This window comes from Drosophila innubila, chromosome X, assembly GCF_004354385.1.
Source record: "Drosophila innubila isolate TH190305 chromosome X, UK_Dinn_1.0, whole genome shotgun sequence".
NCBI lineage: Eukaryota > Metazoa > Arthropoda > Insecta > Diptera > Drosophilidae > Drosophila > Drosophila innubila.
In genome coordinates, this window is record NC_047626.1 from 27,068,160 (window position 1) to 27,088,316 (window position 20,157).

At 34.0% G+C, this 20,157-nt stretch overlaps 3 protein-coding genes across 3 annotated transcripts in view; all 3 read right to left on the bottom strand.

The window, feature by feature from the left end:
• LOC117794035 (eye-specific diacylglycerol kinase-like) overlaps positions 1-14,110 on the bottom strand; it is a 139,183-nt gene extending 125,073 nt beyond the window's left edge. Inside the window, exon 1 of the mRNA XM_034634494.1 lies at positions 13,379-14,110. The gene's annotated coding sequence lies outside the window, so the exon portion shown is untranslated. The remainder of the gene's footprint in view (positions 1-13,378) is intronic.
• Positions 1-20,157, bottom strand: part of LOC117794012 — a 59,532-nt gene that overhangs the window by 13,814 nt on the left and 25,561 nt on the right. The gene's annotated exons all lie outside the window — the stretch shown is intronic.
• On the bottom strand, positions 15,025-15,714 carry LOC117794001 (protein FAM136A). The gene has a single exon (XM_034634467.1). The coding sequence runs from the start codon at positions 15,591-15,593 to the stop codon at positions 15,192-15,194; it is 402 nt and encodes a 133-aa protein (XP_034490358.1). The 5' UTR covers positions 15,594-15,714; the 3' UTR covers positions 15,025-15,191.

A 20,157-nucleotide genomic window follows, 5' to 3' on the forward strand; every position in this document is an offset into this window, starting at 1 on the left:
AATTCCCATTAAATATTGCAAATCAGAAAACAACTTTTTTGGCTCATATATTTATTCATTTGCATAGCTTTTCGATAGCTGCAGCATGTCGTATGAGTAATTTATAAGCCAAACAAATTTTCTCTTTGGATTTTTTTTTTTTTTGCAGTCCCTTTGGCTGCGCGGTCATTGCACGCTAAAGATGATAATAATGTTTTCAAAGATGACGAGCAGAATGATAATTATGATGATGATGGTTATGATAATGATAATGGCGCCGCCAAATGTTACACGCATTTAAATAAAAAAGACATTTATCATTATGCGTAGCGATTGCTGTCGCCTGTCGGGTTGATGTTGCTGTTGCTGTTGCTGTGGCTGTTGATGCTGACATTGACCATCAATGGCCTGGACATATTTGTGACGCCAGCTAAAAGTTGGCACTTTTGGCCCACCCGCTGATCCTCCCAACTATTTACCCAAGAATAATAACAACTGCGACAACACCATCAACAACAACAAAAGATGGCATCAGTTTTGGTTTTTTTTTGTTGAACCCGTTTCGGTCGACGGCCGGCAATATGAAATCAGCTCACATCATTGTGAACTATTCCCTCTACTTATTTAGCAAATACACTAATAGGTATATACGACTAGACTAACTATTTGTCTTTAAACTAAGATTGTGAAGATCGCGAAATAAACAATTAAATTTAAGAGCAAAGGGAAAGCTAAAGGGGAAAAATCAAATGGATATGAGTCCATTTTAATTAAATGCAGTAATACGCTTAGCTGAATTCAATATAAATTATTGATTGAAAATATCACAAAAAAACCTCAAGTGACTTGAAAAACCTCCAAATATAATAATCAGGCCTGTTCCGGTTTTCACTTTCGGCAAGATTTGTCGGAAGTGAAAATCTTTAGCCTGTTCTTATATCAATCTGGAAACATTTTGCGTATTGAACTCATTTTGAGCTGGTGAATTTAAGTCCAATAAAGTGATAAAATATAATTTTAAAATTTTAAGCCCAAATGAAACGTGAAAAATTACATTTTTTGAAATCCGATAAAATAGGAAGTAAAAGCCGAAACAAGCCTGAATATAAATATATATAAGAATATATATAAGAAAAATAAATTTCAATAATTATACTGCCTATTAAGAGATATTATCTAGTTCATCAGCTTTTTAAGCTTGACTAGCTCGATGCCTTTGCACTTTCGTATTTTTTTTTATTTATTCACCTTGTATCAACTTTGATAAATTGCATTTGAGTTTAGTTTTTATTCAGGCGATGGCAAAGAGTGCGCCATCTCATTATCGGCTATCCTGCTCGCACAGTTCAATGTCTCGTAAATCTTTTCGAGTTTACGACTATATAAGATGCCAGCAAGCCATCAAATAGTGTCAGATACGAGTAAAACAAATACATCAACGCACACAGAAGCACACACAGACAGCTAAGCATAGACAGGTTCTAAATGTTGGCCATCAAGTATGCATAGAATAAGACAACTGAGATGGTGATAATAAACAAACAAAAAAGGAATTTGCTGCAATTTTGGGCATACTGCATAGCAAATACCCTAAAATATTCAGTTCAATAAATCAAGCATGTATTTTTTTTACTTATTGTGTTTGTTTTCTAAAAATGTTTACCACTCAGACGTATTATAGTGAGTAGTTAGATATATATATATATATATATATATATATATATGTATGTATACTTTTTTTTAATACTTTCACTAATATTGTCACCTTAGTTAACATTTCATAGCAAAAATCATGTATACTGTGTAAGGGAATACAAAATCGCCTGTCTGTGATTTAAGTTTGCCATCATCATCAACTTTAAATTGCTTAACCTTAAAAAAAGACGTGGGGAAACGGCAAATTTATCTAAACTTGTGATTATTTGAGAAAATAACAGAAAAACTTGATTTTATTAAATGATTTTAAAGTTTAAGCAAACAATTTAGCCAGAAAAATTAAGTGATGCTTCAATCTTAGTTGCAAAATTCTGATTAAACCACTTAGTAATAATTAAGCTTAAAAAGTTTAGCTGATGCGTCTGATAACTGTGTAAGCTTAAATCTTGACTAGTATTGAGTTGAGCTCAAAATTCTGACTAAACCTTTTACTAGTAGCCACTTAAGCACTGCACCACTTTAGCAGCGGTCCATTTTGGCCGACCATAAGTGCAACAAAAGAACCAACGATAAAAGGAAAAACGATACAAAAATTGAATTCTGCAGCCTTTTATCGGACACTCAGACAAACTGCAGTAAAACATCAACTGCTCAAAATGCCAGAGATTTACAAACCAATAAAAAAAAAGGAAAAAAAAACACAAAACAACTAAACGGATGTTCAAGTGAATCACAAGAGACACAGTTACAAAGAAACGTACTGACCCTCAATTTTGTCAATTTTGTTGAAGTTGTTAAGAGTCTGAATGTGTAGTAATGTGTGGACAGCACAAAGCTCAACGAAAGCATACAGTAATTAAGTAGACTTTAAAAATATAAAAAAATTCAAGCAAAAAAAGATTTGCAAAACACGCAATAATATCCGTTACAATATTTACTATGCATAAATAATAAACTAAAATTTATGCATATTATAAATCATATTTTTGTAATATAGAATTCTATAAAACTCTTAAAATATTTTTAGTTTCCTAGACCTTATTGATGCTTTTCTGTTTTCTATCAATAAAATTGCACTTGATTTTTAGATTTACAGTCAAAAACTCTGATGGTTTAACACACAAATACCAATAAACTAATTGATGGTACTAAAGCTGCCGTTTTAAGCCTATTACTTAAGATTGTACTACTCTGCTATACGAATGTATGAGTGTGCGTTTGTGTGTGTGTAAGTATGTGTAAGTGTTAGACTACAAGTAATGAAGTTTTCTGTTTGTCTAAGTCCAATGAAATGGCAAAAGTGAATGATGGATTGTTTATATGCATGCGTGAGTATGTGTGCGTGTGTGTGTGATGATGTGTGCCAAAATTCTGTCTAGCGCCTAGTAGCAGCCGGTTAACAACTTGCGTTGACCATGTCGATTTTTGCATATCTTCATCAAGGCAATTTATATGCACATGTCTCTGTCTCTTTCTCTATCTTTATCCCCTGTTCAATTTCTTTCTGTCTCTGTCTCTTTCTCTTTCTATCGCTGTCGCCGTCTGCGTGCAGTGCTCCTTAATTGCATAGTCTCACATAAGCATACACACATATCCATTTGTCTGTACGCACACACACTTGACCTTTTGCTACCGCCTGCCACGCCCCCTTACCGACCAGCTGCATGAATAATTGAAGTAAAAGTGTTGAACACGTAATGCCTACAAAGAGTCCTAGGCCACTTCTTTGGCTTTCAGAGTCTTCAGTCTTTTCTGACTCTCAGTATATCTCTCTCTGAGGATGTGTGTCCGGCACACTCGTAAAAACTTGGCTTAAGCATGAGACAAGTCATTGCAATGTTGGCAGCTCATCAAATTTGCATATAGACTGCTTAAAAACGACAAAAACAAAAAATAAATAACTAAAAGTGTATCAGTAATCGACTCGAAGATACTCTATAAACCACATTAGCTGACAGGTTTAATTATTTTAAGTTATAACCCCTTTCAAAGAGCAAATCAAATAGAATAGCACATTGAACACTCCTTCTACTTAAAGTATACAAAGAGTCAGATCGAGAAACTTTTCACTATAAGTAATTTGGGTATATTTTCATTTATATTTACACAAATGTGTATACCCGTGCATCGTTCATAGGTACAGGGTATTAGAGTAAATACAAATAAGTAACAAGAAGATCTTATATAAACGCATATGTTTACAATCGTATAGCATTCAGAGAACAATCAGCTAGACGTGACCTTAACTGAACAGTTTTTCTAGTTAACAAACAAGCAACTTAACTTTCAGCTAATTAAACTTTTACAAACTCGAAAAATAAATATAGAAATGCATAGATGCATTAATTTCATGTAAAAATCACTTAAAATTTGCCTTGAAAAACTATAGACAATGTAAGAGAACAAATTGTAAATTTATAAACAGTCGTAATTTTCAGATAGTTGCAATAATATTAATAAGCCACAAAGCTTTCTTATCAAAAAAGTATTCTTAGAGATGGGATTCTAGCTATAACATAATGGGATCACACAATTCAGTACTAAAATTATATTTTGAACTTTATAACTGATTCAAAAGCAACCATTTTCAATTAAAAAGTAAATGAAAAATGGATTTCAACACAATTTAAACTTCGTTTTGCAGAAGCACAATTTCTTCAGGAATATATAAATACATTTATAATGTATGTGCATATATTTGCACTATTATTTATGAAACACAGTCGAAGTTTATTCCTTTCTTGACAGTTTGCAGTTGCTTTGCAAAGTTTTTGGCCGTTGAAATTTACATTTACAAACTTTGACTCGACTTTAAGACAGACAGAAAATTTTTAGAAAAGAAAAAAGACAAGTCATCTTGTCGATTACTTGTCTTAGGTCAAGTTCAGACAGACGACGCTAAAATAACAAAAGCCATGCATGTCAATGGACTTTATAAATAAAACTCAGCAATAATGATAACAGCAGCAGGTCGAGAGGAGGGACAGCTGCACTATGTCAAACAAAAAATACAAAAAATACAAAAAAAAATAATATCAATAATAATAGTAAAGAAGAAAAGATAAATTCGATATGCGTCTGTCGTCAGTCGCCTGGCGTTGATCACAGCTAAATAACAATGAAAAGGCCACGCGACAAATTCCCAAATGTCTTTATATTTTGTTTCGTTTTGTTTTGTTCTGTTTTGTTTGTTATTATTGTTGTCAAACACACTAACAAAGAAAACTAGAACATTTGTCTGCACGTTTGTTATCGTTCACTTGACGCCACTTTTTGTATTTGTTAGTCGTAATCAGCTTTTGCTTTATGTTTATTAAATAAATGCGTTTTGTCTATTTGACAAAGCCAAATAAAATGTAAGCAAAGTGTGAGCCAGAAGTCATTCGATTAACGATTAGCGACTACAATTTCATATCCATTGTTCACTTAGTCGCCCAATCGGTCTTTCAGTCTGTCTGTCTGTCTTGTTGTATGTGTCTGCCTGTCAGTCAATCAGGCAATTTATTGGCCAGGTTGACCAATATAAGACCACAACAGCTCACAACAGTTCTCAACTCCTTAGACTCGAAATTGAGGATTCGATTTTGCCATGCGTGGCGTATGCGTAATATTTCGATATGCTGTCTGCCTATTTGCATTTATCATTGGGCCGGCAGCAAGTAACAGCAACTGTTACAGACACTCTGCACTCCTGCATGCAAATGGAACTAGACGCCAATCCCACCACCAGCATAACCCCTTTAACACCCCCTTGGCCCATGTCTGTTTACCCCTGAACCATGGCGACAGCTGCAGCTAAGCACATGTGGCACATCCAGCCTGTCTGATGTGCTCCTTGTGATATCTCCTGACATTTTGCTTTCATGCACAGTGATACAATTTTAATATGCATAGTGCTGTCTCAATGATAAAAGAGTTGTCATCAGATTTAACCCGATGCTATCGCATTAAATCGCAACTATTAATTTTTAAAATTTTGATTTAAATAGAATTACAACAGAGTTGTCAATACATTTAATTTTATGAAGTAACCAAATGAGAAGTGTTTGATAATTTTCAGTTTAAGTTAAATGAAATAATACCCAGTCAACCTGTCAGCCCTGTTACCGGCGCAGATTTTTGATCATAGAAAGCTACGCAATTGTTCTACTGTCTACTGTGATTTCAAAATTTTCATCGATGTGTATTAAAGGATTGGCCCACTGTCAGTTTTGTGGCAAACAGGGTTGAGTGAGTGTATGTGGTGCAGTCGATGTACTCTGCATGTATGGGTGTGTGTGCGTGTGTGTGTATCTGTGTGTAGTGGTGTGTATCTGTGTGAGTCTGTAGTGGGGTTGGGTGGTATTGAAGCAGTCACATAAAGCGCACAAGTGCCAAATTGCTTAGGCAAACTACGTTAGTTATTACGGTTAGCGGTTGCTAGGTGAGGGGCGAACTTTGTTACTTCGTTTGGTTGCTATGGCCTGTTAAAGACTCATAACTAGGTATTCTGTTCTTCTTGCTGCTGTTGTTGTAGGTTTAATGTTGAGCATATAAAGCATACGCCATGTGTGGTACCAACAGTAGAGGCATAAATAGCCCATGAAAATGGGTGAAACAGTTTGTGCTTGTCTCGCTACCAGCAGCGGTACGTTGCCCTAAATTGTCAGTGCTGATAGGACAACAAAAACAACATCAACATTTGGAGGACAAAGCAACAAAACATTAAAATTAAGTCTTTTCAGAGCGCACCAAAGCAACTGCAAAAACTAAAAAACCACTAACAAACAGCGAACAATGACAACGGCAATACCCAAAGTCAAACAACGCCAACTGAATGACAACTAGCCCCCAAAACAGCAATCACTTAACTTTATCCTGCCAACTCGGCTCAAAATCAAACAACAAATAAAAAAATACCATCAACAAAAAATGCAACAATTCGACTGTATTCGGCAAGTGCTAAAAATATGGGTTCAAATCCAGAACGAAAAGAGAGAACAGAGAAACGAATCAAAAACACCAACAAAAAATAAATATATATTTTTGGTGTAAATTATTTTATTTTTCTATTTAATTAACTTTAGAGTTATACGTACACATTTGAAAACCGATCGTTATTAAATATGCAGCTTAAACATATCACATAACAAATATTAAGGTGTTAATTTTAATAACCAATATATCAAAATTGTTTAAGCTTGCTCTAAAGCGGATTGAAATCTAGAAGTACATTTTTTTTATTACAGATTTATTTTTTTTTTTTTTTTTTTAAAAATCTGGCTTTTTTCTTACCTTTATTTTTAGAGGTACGCCCGCTTTTGTCTAAAAACTAATGAATATATCTTTATTTAATTCATACACAGTCTTAGATTTAAAAGAAATTTAAGAAATTTAAGAAAATTTTGATTTATTGCTTAGCTTTTTTCAGCTTTTTTACTTTAAAATTCAAGGAAAACTCGAAAAATGCATTAAATTTTCGTTTCTATTTTATTTACATAGCTGTATTAATTACGCGTTGTTTAAGATATGATTTATAAAAATCTATGGCAAAACGGCGATATAAATTTATATGATATAGTAGACCGATTAGAACCAAATAAAGTTAAACCATGTAAAATAACACCAAATTAATATTGTGTGACACTGGTTAAGATATCTCAGAAAACACAAAACATTTTCATACTAAAGGTCATGCTGCTCCATCAGGAAGTCATAAAAATCAAAAAAAAACATCGATACAGATAAAAAATAATAAATAATAACCAAAAAGTTCAAATTTGTTGCCTAGTGTTATCCATCCACTTTCCATAACTGCAGTGATCTTGAAAACTACATAGACAGATGTCACAACCAAAGTATCCTTCACAAATGTAGTGCGCAATTTTATTACTACAACCTCTAATTTTTGAACGAAAATATTATTTCTATCAAATTATAATAATTGTGTAGCATAATTAGAGTAACATAGAATGCTGATTTTTATTTATTATTTTTTTTAGTGGCATTTGTTGAACTGAAATTCTAATAGCAATAATAACTGTTCAACTGACAAACTTGGAAAACAATACGCAATTAGAAAAATAAAACTTTTAGTGGAAATGGCGGCACAAATAATTTGAATACTCGCGTGAATATGAATTTGAATAATATAAACAGTTGGAGCACATAGTTAGAGCCAATTGTTAAATAAAGTTGCTGGCTTACTTTGATTGATTTGCATTCGTGATGAACAGCGAAGGATGGCAAACGGAAAACAATATCAATGAGCCGCTGCTATTGCGTTATCATAAACAACATTATTTTCCACTTAAGCTGTCAGAAATCGCTGACCGATCTGATAGGCTATATATGAATATGTATACACTTGAGTATTTTTAGAGATAGATAGATGTATATTCTATTTATCTAGATGAGAGCTTAAAACCGTTTATCGTTGCTTCACATTTTGATTGATGCACACAGGCTATAAAAACAATAATAGAATTAATGTGCGACAGCGTGACTAGCAATTACCCTGTACAAAGATCTAAAGTAACATAGAAAATTTGAGCATCTACTCTTTTATGCCTATCATTCAATTTTAAACATTCTTAATGGGAAAAGTAATATAAAATAGAACAAAGGAATACGAATGTACATATTTAAGTTAAAACTTAAGTATTTTACTAATTCATAAAAATTTTAAACTTAACTAACAACTTATCAAATGAAAAAAAAATAAGTTACCGACAACAGTTATTCATAAATTTATGTGTTTAACCATTTTAAGAAATTTGCATAGGGTATAACAATAAATGTAACCACAACAACCAATATTCTGGGTATTATCTATGGAAATTGCGTGTTGAACTTTCAGGTTAATTTTAAATCTGTATTAATTGGTTTTTTTCCTCCCTCTCTGTCTATCCAACTCAGTTTGTGCACTAAAAGAAAAATTTTAGTTGTTCTGCAACGTAAACTTTTTGGCACCGGTGCATGTTGCAAAAGCAACCATATACATGCACACGCAAAAACACACACAGACACCCATATACAAGTATTTTATTTTCTACGAAACACAATCTGCAATCAAATGCGCTGCATGTGTTTTTACGCCTCGCCACGCACCTCAACATATTCCCAACATCACACCTTTCCCACCTCCCTCGCCCCAATCCACTTCCGCACTCTCCCGTCCTACTTCCGACGTCTTTCCTTCCATCCTGCCTCCGCACTCCCCAGTCGTGATCGTCGAAGCAGCAACCCCATGAGGGAGCCCACAGGACGCAACAAGCGAACATTTCTGTTTTGTTTTGAATATTCTTTCATTTGCTATGTGTGTGCATGTGTTGTGTCAGTGTGAGTATTTGAGTGTGTCTGTGTTTATTTTTATTGGAGTATTTTTTGTTTCTTTTTATTATTTTTTAGAGCGAACGTAAAAAATGGAAATTGAATATTTTATGTGCATTTTTCGCAAACTCAACTCATCTCAAAAATAAGAAACCAAAAAAAAACAATCATTTATTTAGTACATGTATTTAGACATTTAGACACTTATATAAATATAGAAATATCAAATGTTGTAAAAATGTTAAGCTTGAGTTGCAGCTAAGAGTTCAAGTTGAAGCAAGTGGCTCCAAAAATAACTTATCGGGTATGCACGACTGTTGCTTCAGTGAAAACTTCAAACTATCATAGATTTTAATCCACTATTCGTTTCAATTATTACTACAATGATAGCTTTTATACTTATGATTTATTTAGACATTTAAAGACCCAATGACAGATATTCCCTAAGAGTATTTTATTATTTACTAAGATTTACCTTCTGAACAATTCATTCTCATCTATAATTTAAGGGACAAATCAACTCGTTAGGGCTTTAATATGAGATAGCTGTAATATTAAAACCACAAATATGGAAATGAGGTTTTGTCATTTTGTCCTGACAAAAGTTTTAAGCAATTATCAAGAGTTTTCTCGGAATATTGAATGATGACTTAACTGAGGTCTTTAGACTGAACACTTAATTTAGAATGATTCCACAGAAAAAATCATTTACTAAAATTCCAGCTTAACATTTCTGATTTGAGTATAAAGAAAAAAATGTAGACTTAGTATATGCGAATAAAATGGTAAAGACTCAGCAGTAAACTTCAAGCAGAATATCTTTGTAAAATCACTAATGATTGAAATGAAAAATCATTATTAAGGATTTAAAATATATTTCACCTATGCAAATAAATTCTCTCGTCGAACAAAATTCAAGTTAACTACATCATAAATTATTCAAATAGTTGATAAGTGCTTCTATTGAACTGTGAGAATCGTGTTGTCGGATCAGAAATGCAATCGTAATTGGTGGATTATGGGTGCATGACTTGAGTAGACGTTGATTGAATGACTGTTAATAGCAGGTAGAAGGTGGGACACACTGGCGCACACACACACACACATGAAAGGGTCAAGCTGTGCAGACGATGGACATTCTCTTGGTTGTTTACCATTTAAGGACATACACACGCATCGCTCTCAATGGCCACTGAATGAATTGATGGAGTGTACCATATACGTATATTTATATATATAAATATATGAGTATATTGTGGGATAAGGGGATTGCATCTACAGATGTTGCCATGTCAAACTGTGATTCATCTCAAAAGGTCTGTATAGAATTCGGACCAGCTGTTAGTTTGGCATTTTGGGCCACGCGTTACTGACATTAAACACACATGTTCATAATATTGATAATTTGTTAGAATGTGTGGCCCAACTCAGAGGTCATTTGTAAGGTTCTTGACAGCTGCCTCGCTTCACATGAATGCCAGTAAATATTTTAACAACGAGATAAGCTCAAGCAATGACTTAAGAATTTAAATTAAAAATAAATTCAAATAACTACACTGAAAAAAGACCAACTTCTAAAATCAAGAACATACATCTTAAGCATTTTGTTCTTAAAATAATACCATTTTTAGACCAAATTACTAATATTAGGAATATTAATCTAAAAAAACGACGTTTTTAATATAAGAATAAGAATCTTTAATTGTTTCGAAAACATAAAAGCGTCGTGTTTAATTTAAATTTAACAGTGGTCAGTTGTGAAACCAAAAGTTATTAATTCAAAAATCTTCCTTATTATGTTTTATTTGTTGACTTAATTTTTAAGAACATTTATTTTTATTTTTTATTTAAACCAAGATGTGTTTTCCAACTTTAAAAATTTTATATTCTCGACGCATCTTTTAAAACAAAATTCTTTGAATTTTAAAACATTCTTTTTATCAGTGTAAGCGGAACGTTGTTATGTTCATTTGTTACGTAGTTCTCTGCCGTGTTTAACTTATATTAGTATTAAGCTCATGTTATATTCAATAAATAAAATGGCCTTGTTCTGCGCGTTGTGTGTGCTTTGCACGTGTTAAGTTTTCGTATTTAAACGTAAAAGAAAACTTGAATGGAAACCGCAAGCAAACGCAAGCCAGCAAAAAAATAAATTAAAAAATGAAAAAGAAAAGAGCAAAAGCTGCATTAAGTGTAACAAAAGAAATGGCGTTACAAATTACGGCAGTTAACCAACCAAAAAGTTTGGTATCAAAAGGGTGGCGAATGTAACCAATATCACGTATACGCCACATAAATACTTCCGCCCATTTAGATGCCAAATCAAAGATCGCTTTCTCCTTGTCCATATTAACCTCTCTCTCTCTCTCTGTTTGTCACTCTTTTACGTTTCCTCTTTTTTCTCCCTGCTCCCTTTTTTCACAAATTTGTTCACTACTGCGAGTATTTTCTTAAATCACGCGCCAATAGCGATGCTGCACTTTTCCTGTTCAGCACTTTGGACGCAACGATTAGCGAAAGAACACGTACGTGCATAGCGCACGCACATACAACATAATACAAGCCACACACACACATCTACACCTGAAAACACCTGGACATACACACACGCGAACTTCGGTTTACGAGACAAACCAACGGCAAACCTGAGAGGCTGCTAACAAAGCCTGCACCGAAGCGATCTAACAGAGGGCTGCTCAAAAATATTCATTAAATGTGACGAAAAAAATTAATTTAGTTTTGGAGTAGATACATACATCTCTAGTTAGATCATTTTATGAGCTACAGTAGTGTCTCTTCAATTAGATTCAACTAGTTTTTCGTATTATTCTAATTGCCGAGATATTTATCAAAATTTTAAATTATTTCATACAAATTGTAATTATAGCATTTGCTAATGAATTATATAATATTCTAAAAAAAATTTAATTTATATCATTTTTTAATTAATTAACTATTATATTTACGATTTTCCCTCTTTTGCAATTGCTAACAATTCTGTACAAGTTTTATAAAATTAGACATTTTATAGAAGTTACATCTTATAAAAATTATAATTCTTAGAATTAATCCTAATATTAGAACCAAAAGTTTCTAACTGTTTGGTTATAATTTTTGAACAGTTGGGACTTGTGAAATTTGTTTACGGGATATATAATTATATTGAATTTGATTTTATAGAACTTTATTCAGTTATAAATGCTAAAAATATCAGAAAGAAGATCGATTCAGCAAGTATTTCAAGACTATAATTTCTTAAGCGGCCCTCGCCTGTCGCGTGAGTTTGAATGTGCGTTAATGTTGCTACTGCATTTGTTGTTCCTACTGCTGTTACTGTTGCCATTTTCTTGAAATTTTCAGTCAGTTTGCTAATTTGCAGCACCGCTTGTACAATTCCGTTTAATAGACGCATGCGGCGTATACGTGATACCAGGCTAGGGAAATGGCAGAATCAAATTCCACGAAGCTTTCTAGATTGGACCCTAGCGGGTCTTCCCGCAAATGAAATATACATATATTAATTAATGCCTTTCCAAAATTTAAATAATAAAACAATCAAATTGGGCATTTGATGTAACAAATATTATATGGTTATGTGAAATTTAAGCACAAATTCACAAAGGTTTTTGTTTCAAACTTAACATTTTCTAAGAACTCGAGAATTTTGTGGATAAACAGATGAATTTTAAATGACTTAATAATATATTGAGAAGTCTTGAAGTCAACAAATCTATTAGCAATTGCTTGAATTAAAATAAAGAGATAATATATCAATACGTGAAATATTTACAAGCTCAAACAATAATTCTCAGTTATTTATACAAATATTTCAATTGACATTCCTAGAGCTAACGACGTAATTTGATCAATTGCATTGTTCTGAGAAATCTCTTAAAAACTTTCACATGTAATCAACAATTTAACAAATCCGAATTTTCACTTCTCTAAAACTTTTCATATATTGCAAAACTTGTTGTTGAACTTTAGCATTCCCATATGATATAAGGAATATGTCGCATTAAGAAAGAAATCAAAGCCAAAGAACAAAACTCATTTCCACTTTCCAAAACAAAAAAACAATACACAGATTCAATCAACAATTTAACTGACTAACAATTTCACAAACTCGAATTTTACAAATTTTCACAATTTTATCAAAACTGTGTAGCCAAACTTACAGTCCCAAATGACTCAGGGAATATGATATGTCATAAATTTAAAAAACCTTTGGCGTATACTGTTAAAAAAGAGTTATTTATAACACACACACACTCACAAAAATTCAATCAACAATTCAACCAATTATTCAACTAACTCGAAACTTTATCGAATATTTCAACTCTGTCCCAAAGTTTTTTATACCCATCGGACAAGCTTGTATATATTTACATTCAAATGATATATTATAGAAATATCTATTGCGGGAACTTACCGTTATAAAAAAATGTCCTGAGAACGACGCACTTTTCAGTCGTTCGAATCCAATGAGAATTTTGTGCACATTTTGTGCGGTAAACAATCAAAAAATTCTTACACCGAAAAAAAAGACTGACAAGCACAAATCAAATTTGTGCAGACTTAAGAAAAGGTGATAAACTTTGAGTTATTTGGTTGTTTAGTTGTCTAGTTTGACTTGAAAATGTTTTTTTTTACAATATTTGTTTAAATTGTTTTTATTCGTTTTCGATGGGTAATTCAAATTTTTTGTTTAAATATTGTGTGTTGATGTTGTAGAAGTTGATTGTTAAATCTTCAGCACTGCACTTGCACTTTAGTGTTAAACAAACAAACAATAAAAAAATGTATTGATAGCAAGTTTCTGATAACTTTGATTGTTATTATTATTATTATTATTATTACTATTTATGATGATGTTGTTGATTTTGATGCGCAACATGAGCACTGAGATTGAGATGATTGAAGAAGATTTTGAGTTGAGTATGTTTTGAATGTTGAGCGTTATGCTTCTCAATGTGTTCTGTTGCTGCTGTTTACTGCTGTTACTGTTTCTGACTCTATCTCAGCTCCTCTGCTGTTGTTGCTGCTGCACAACTCGCCCTGTCGAGCGTTCAAATGAAACTGATGCGATGGCGCCTCAGCCGCAGGAATATAAAGCACCAGGCTACACACTGAGAGCGCTATAAAATCAACACAAGACAAAGAGCGCAGGAAAAGAGCGAGCAAACGAGCAAACGAGCAAATGAACAAAACGTACGAACGCAGAGGCGAGCGTGTGAGTGAGCGAGCGAGCGAGCGAGTGTGTGAGTGTTGCACGAGTTGCACAAGACATGCACATAAAGAACACCCACACACACACACACACTCACACACACGGACGAAGCAAGACAAACACCTGTAAGCATAACAATCGTCAGCGACGCTGTTGTCGGCATTTGGCATTCGGCATTCGGCAATTCACCGATGCCGGCACAGTCAAATGTTGTTGTTCGGCGTGTGAGAGAGAAAGCGCGTGAGGGTGTGGCACTGGGTGATTGAGAGTAAATGAGTGAGTGTGAGAGTAACAGAGCGCTTTCGCTCGCGGAAGCGGAAGGAAACTCAACAGTTGGCACATTATGGCCAGCTACTTGTTGTTGCTGCTTGCTTGATTATTTCATTTTGCTTGCTATAAAATTTATAGCATGCTCATTTATTGCACCCACCATAAATGCACCCACACAGAAGAACTTAATTTAAATCCGAATTATTCTTATAACTATGTAAGGCCGCATCGTTGATCGCATCATCCAAGCGCCTCAACTGATCATTGTCCTTGGACAATGCATTGACAATGCATTGACAACGGTTACGGCCACCTTCTTCTGCTCGAGTCATCGTGGGTCAGCACCTTGTCACCCCACCACGGATCTTAAATTAGATTTCTCAGTTGGTTGATATGGTTGAACTGCTCGAATTGCTCGAGCTGCCGGGGTTGCCGGAGTTGCCTGAGTTGCCGGAGTTGCCGGAGTTGCCGGGGTTGCCGGGGTTGCCGGAGTTGCCGGAGTTGCCGAAGTTGCCGGGTTTGCCAGCATGATGCAGCAGCAGCAGCTGAGGACGATTAGAAATAACTGACAACGCATAGTTTTAAAGGTTTGCTTTTTACTGACTGTTTACTAGTTACAGACACTGCTATTTATACGCCAAGCCGACAACCGGAGCTGGCCGAGTCTGGCACTGATTTAAGTGCGACATTTTTAATTAATTTTTTAATTATATGTATAGTATGTGTGTGTGTGTATATGACTGTGTTATAAGCCCTTCTCTAGAGTAACCCGCATAGCGCTCAATAATTCCGGCAATAACGCCACATACTTATCGACACAGTCCAATGAGCAGCGATCAGATTGACGGCCAGAATCTTCATTGGCCAGCACTTCACACTGGCGCATGCAATGATCCAGCTGCGACTCGAATTCGGCTAACTCTTGTTGCACATAGCAACGTGCACGCGTCAGCGGCAACTGGCAACGATCCACGCAACGTTGCACGGCATCTGCACTGGCGTCTATGTCGGCACAACAGCGTTTGGCACAACCGTGCATCTTTAGCTGCAATTTGCGCAGATGCTCTCGATCCATGTCATCGATGGCATTAATTAGTGCATTATCAATGCGTTCACGCTGCTCACCAAGATTGGTATTATCGTTCATTTTGCTTGAGACTTTATGCGTATTTGTGTATTACAATTTTCAGATAAATTTTTTTAATATTTCAGAATATACAGCAGGCAACTTTATGGAGAAACAAAGTTCATATATGAGTTCAATGTTTATTTATATAATGTGTCGTATTGTTATTTATTTATTTACATGAATAAATGTACTCTGACCTTGTATGTTCTCAGTTCTATTCTCCGATCAGCTTTCACTGCCCTAAGTGCCGAAAAGTACAAAGTCACATAGATTTAAATCTAAATATACACCTGGGACCAAAAACGCATCAATACAAAATAACTTAATTGAAATCCCAATTATTATAATAACTATGAGTGTAGTCTCACACAGTTGATCGTATTATCTAGAGACTAGACGCTTCTATTGCATTGTGAACAGTTTCGGCTAACTTCTTGGTCTCAAATCCTTCATTGGTCAGCACCATCTTCACCTCAGTAGCTAAGTTGCTGGAGTTGGCGTAATATGTCATATTCTAATTCATTTATTTACATGAATAAATGTTCTCTGACTCCGTCTATTCGCAGCTCTATTCTCCCATCAGTACTCACTGCCCTGCGTGACTGAAAGTACAAAGTCACATTAAATTAAATTTTAAATATACACCTGTGAACAAAAACGCATCAACACAAATTTAATTAACTTAATTTAAATCCCAATTATTATAATAACTATGAGTGTAGTCTCGCACAGCTGATCGCATTATCTAGAGTCTAGACGCTTCTGCTGCATTTAAAACGGTTTCGGCTAACTTTTTGGTCTCGAATTCATCCTTGGTCAACCATCTTTACCTCAGCAGCTGAGTTGCAGGAGTTGGCGTAATGTGTCGAATTCTAATTAATTTATTTACATGAATAAATTTACTCTGACTCCGTCCGTTCTCGGTTCTATTCTCCGATACCAGGTGTATTAATCTAAGGTGACGTATTCCAAAAAAAACTGTTGTCAGTCTGGTCTCATATTTTGACATAACAGAAGCAAATGTCGTAGAGTGAGTTTCCATGCAATATTATCATTTGTGCCTGATAAAAACTTAAAGCAAAGTCATTCTTGTGCCAAGAGACGAAAGGAAAGAACAGCTATGGGAAGAACACACGATTTCAATAGAAGAATTTGTGGGAAGTATTTGAAAGAAGCGGACATCCCAAAATTCCTAAAAATACAGGCGATTGATGCAAATAATGGATGGTGGTGTTGGTGGAGTTGGTGAAGTTGGTGGATTTGGCTGAGTGGACGGCGTTGGCGGATCTCGGTGAGTTCGATGAGTTGGCTGAGCTAACGGGTAGGCCAACAAGATGCAGCAGCAGCTGAAGACGATTAAAAATAACTGGCAACGCATGGTTTCAATGGTTTGCTATTTACTGACTGTTTACTAGTAACAGACTGTACTATTTAAACGCCAAGCCGACAGCTTCAGCCTTGGCAACTCTGGCACTGATAAGCTTTTATTTTAATCAGGGAGCGTAATCAATATAAGCTACATTATAAAATTACGTAATAATGATTGAATGATGATTTTTAAAAATTTTCATCAATGATAATGATTAATTTTGATGGTTTTACAAAAGTCCGACTATAATAATTATATTTGACCGAAAAAAAAAATAAAAATCACATGTTATTATTGGCCACGTTCACTAAAACAAATCAATAGCCAATTATCTATCAACTATTGCAGAAATTGTGATTGACTTGTGGTAGGCAAAATGTTGTGATGTTATTCCATTGGGTTCTTTTTATAAAATCCTACCAGCAAGTAATAAATTTAAAGTGAGTTTTGTTTTCAGTAAAAAAAATCCAAATTACATAATCACTTTTATATTATTCGCTCAAATATAATATAATGAGTATAGTCATATTTTTATATAATAACTTAAGTCTAATCAATATCATTGATGACAATTCTTAAAAAAAAAAACAATAATTTTATATTCATGGCGAAAATGCAAAGATTTTTGAAAGGATCGTTATGATTTTATTCTTTTTCTTGTAAGTGTAAGAAATATATTGACTATTTGATTTTAAAAAATTTAAAAATCAAGACATTGAGAAATAAGACAGATTTTATGATAATTATCACTGCGGACGGCAGCTCGCGCTAGTGACGAAAGCAGCACGAAGGGTGCGAAAGGCGACTTGCAATATATACAGCTAACATGGAAAATTTGCTACGATTGTCCGATCAGATCGAGCGCAAAGGTTTAGCCCTGACTTATAAAATGGCATACTAAAACCTTTTCTAACTCACCTGGGTCATGAGATAAGGGGGTGTAAGTAGGAGGGGCAAAATTTAAATGATTGCTGCAAATGGGGCTGTTGGAGCCTTTTAAAATTGTTATCAAAAATACGCGTCGATTGATACCTCGATCACCCAAATCCGATAACTGGCTCAAAAGAAAAATAAATTTGAAATTTTTGTTTGGTTTGCTTGTCAGTTTGCATCAAAGCGCTAAAAAACTTTAGATTTATTGATGGGGGATTCATTCATTTTTCGAAAATCTAGAAATGTTTGTTCTACGACTTTTTGAAAAAACCGCAAAAATTTAAATCCAAACAGTTTCCAAACTATAGAAGCTACAAATATGTCCTATATATCGTAGGAAAGGTATTCGGCGTTGCGTAAAAAGTAATTTTTATATACAAAGAAGCTCACCCTTTTTGCGCACAGTGCAGAATTCCAATTTTCGTGTTTTTTCTTTTTTTTTATTCATTTATATTTTTATTTAAAATTTTTATATTAAACTTAATTCTGTTCGTCACAAAATTGGATATCAAATATTTTGGAACTAAAATATGCTTTCGTCACTAGACTTTTACCATCCATGTACAATTTTTCTTCACTGCAACACATCAAGTATCGAATTGTGATTTAGTTTGCGATAAGCGACGCTTATCGATTTCGGCTTGACAAGTTAATTGCCCAAGTGCCCGCAAACAAGTACAATAATTAGTAGCTATTCGACGACTCCTTTGAACTTTGTCTACACAACGTGTCTTGACTTATATCTCACGAAAAGGATAAATAATTGGATTTATATACTAGGTGTACATATTTGTGTGTGCATACAGAAAAGTTTATCGATCACATACATACATGTTTAGCTAATCGATTACGCGCCACAAACATGATTTCAATAAAGTGATTATTTGTTTTGGTTTAACAGCCGCGCAACAGTTTCAAACCAGTTTAGACCCGCCCCCTTTTCCGGTCAACGGCACAAATTATTCATATATGCTTCCAATTGATAAACGACAATACAATCTCCCATATACTAAATATATATATTCACTGAAAACGTGGAATGCTTCTAGGGGCAGCGAATAAAAGTCGAAAATACAGACTAGAAAATACACTAAGCCCCAGGAAAAATTACTTATTAATGCAAATTAGAAGGCTTATTATTATAATATAGTAAACTTTTTAACTCATAGTAAAAACTCTCTCTCATAAATTTAATAGAAATTTTTATTGCATATATTTAGGAGCAGTTAAAAAGAGAATTGTGAAGGAAATTTAAAGTAGAAATGCCTACGAAAATTGAATTTGGAACAGCTGGTATTTAAAACACGTCATACGAACCGAACTTTAATTTATACAAATGTTTCTTTTAAACATTCTATTTTAATTAATGCTTAAAATATATTTTGAAATAAACAATTTACATAAATATTAACATAAATTTATTTAATATAATCAAAATCCCATTAAAATATTTTGAATTACATTCAAGTATAATCCTTTCGTTAGGTTGACCAATTTTCGGTCATAGGCCCCAAAAAAATGCTGTTAGTTACAAAGCTATTGGGCTAATGGCACAATGACCAAGTCATGGTATCCGTCTATCTAGCCGTCACTCTGTCTGTCTGTCTTTCTGTTTGCCTGACGGTCTCCTATCAATGGGCAATCAATGCAGAGTGTGAGGCAAAAAAGCAACGGATAGAGCGACTAAGAGAGATATATACAAAGTGAGAGAGAAAGAATGAGAGAGAGAAATATAAAGAGAGAGATAAAAAGAGTGAGAGAGCGTGTCAGTTAAGCAGTTTTAAAAAAATATATGGCAAGAGGCGGCTCCTAAGTTGCCTAACAAAATGTTTTCACATTATTCAAATGAAATGCTTTTTATTGTCTACCCACAACATACAACAACTACAGCAGCAATAATAATAGTAATACTATCAACAAGTAAGAGTGCTCGACAAGATAGATACTCGTCAAATCTAACCAGCATTCAAATTAAATATTTTCTTTGTTTTCAATTTGATAGTTATGATATTTGAAGAAAATACAGATTATGTAGTATCCAAAGATTAAGTGTTTATCCTTTATATAACAGCTTGAAAAATAATGATATATTACGTAATAGAAAACAGGGAATAATGCCGAAACATTTTTAAAAAATTCTTTATTATTTTATTTTCTGTATGCAAATCATTTTTTTTTTTTATAAAATATAACTTAACATTTCAGTTTTAAATCTCGGGCTGCCGTCGGTAGTGAGCTGCTAATATATGCGAAAACCATGTCAAATTGGTCACAAATTTT

Coding starts and splice junctions, on each gene's coding strand:
- LOC117794001 (XM_034634467.1), bottom strand. CDS start 15,593: ATGAACGATAATACCAATCTTGGTGAGCAGCGTGAACGCATTGATAAT.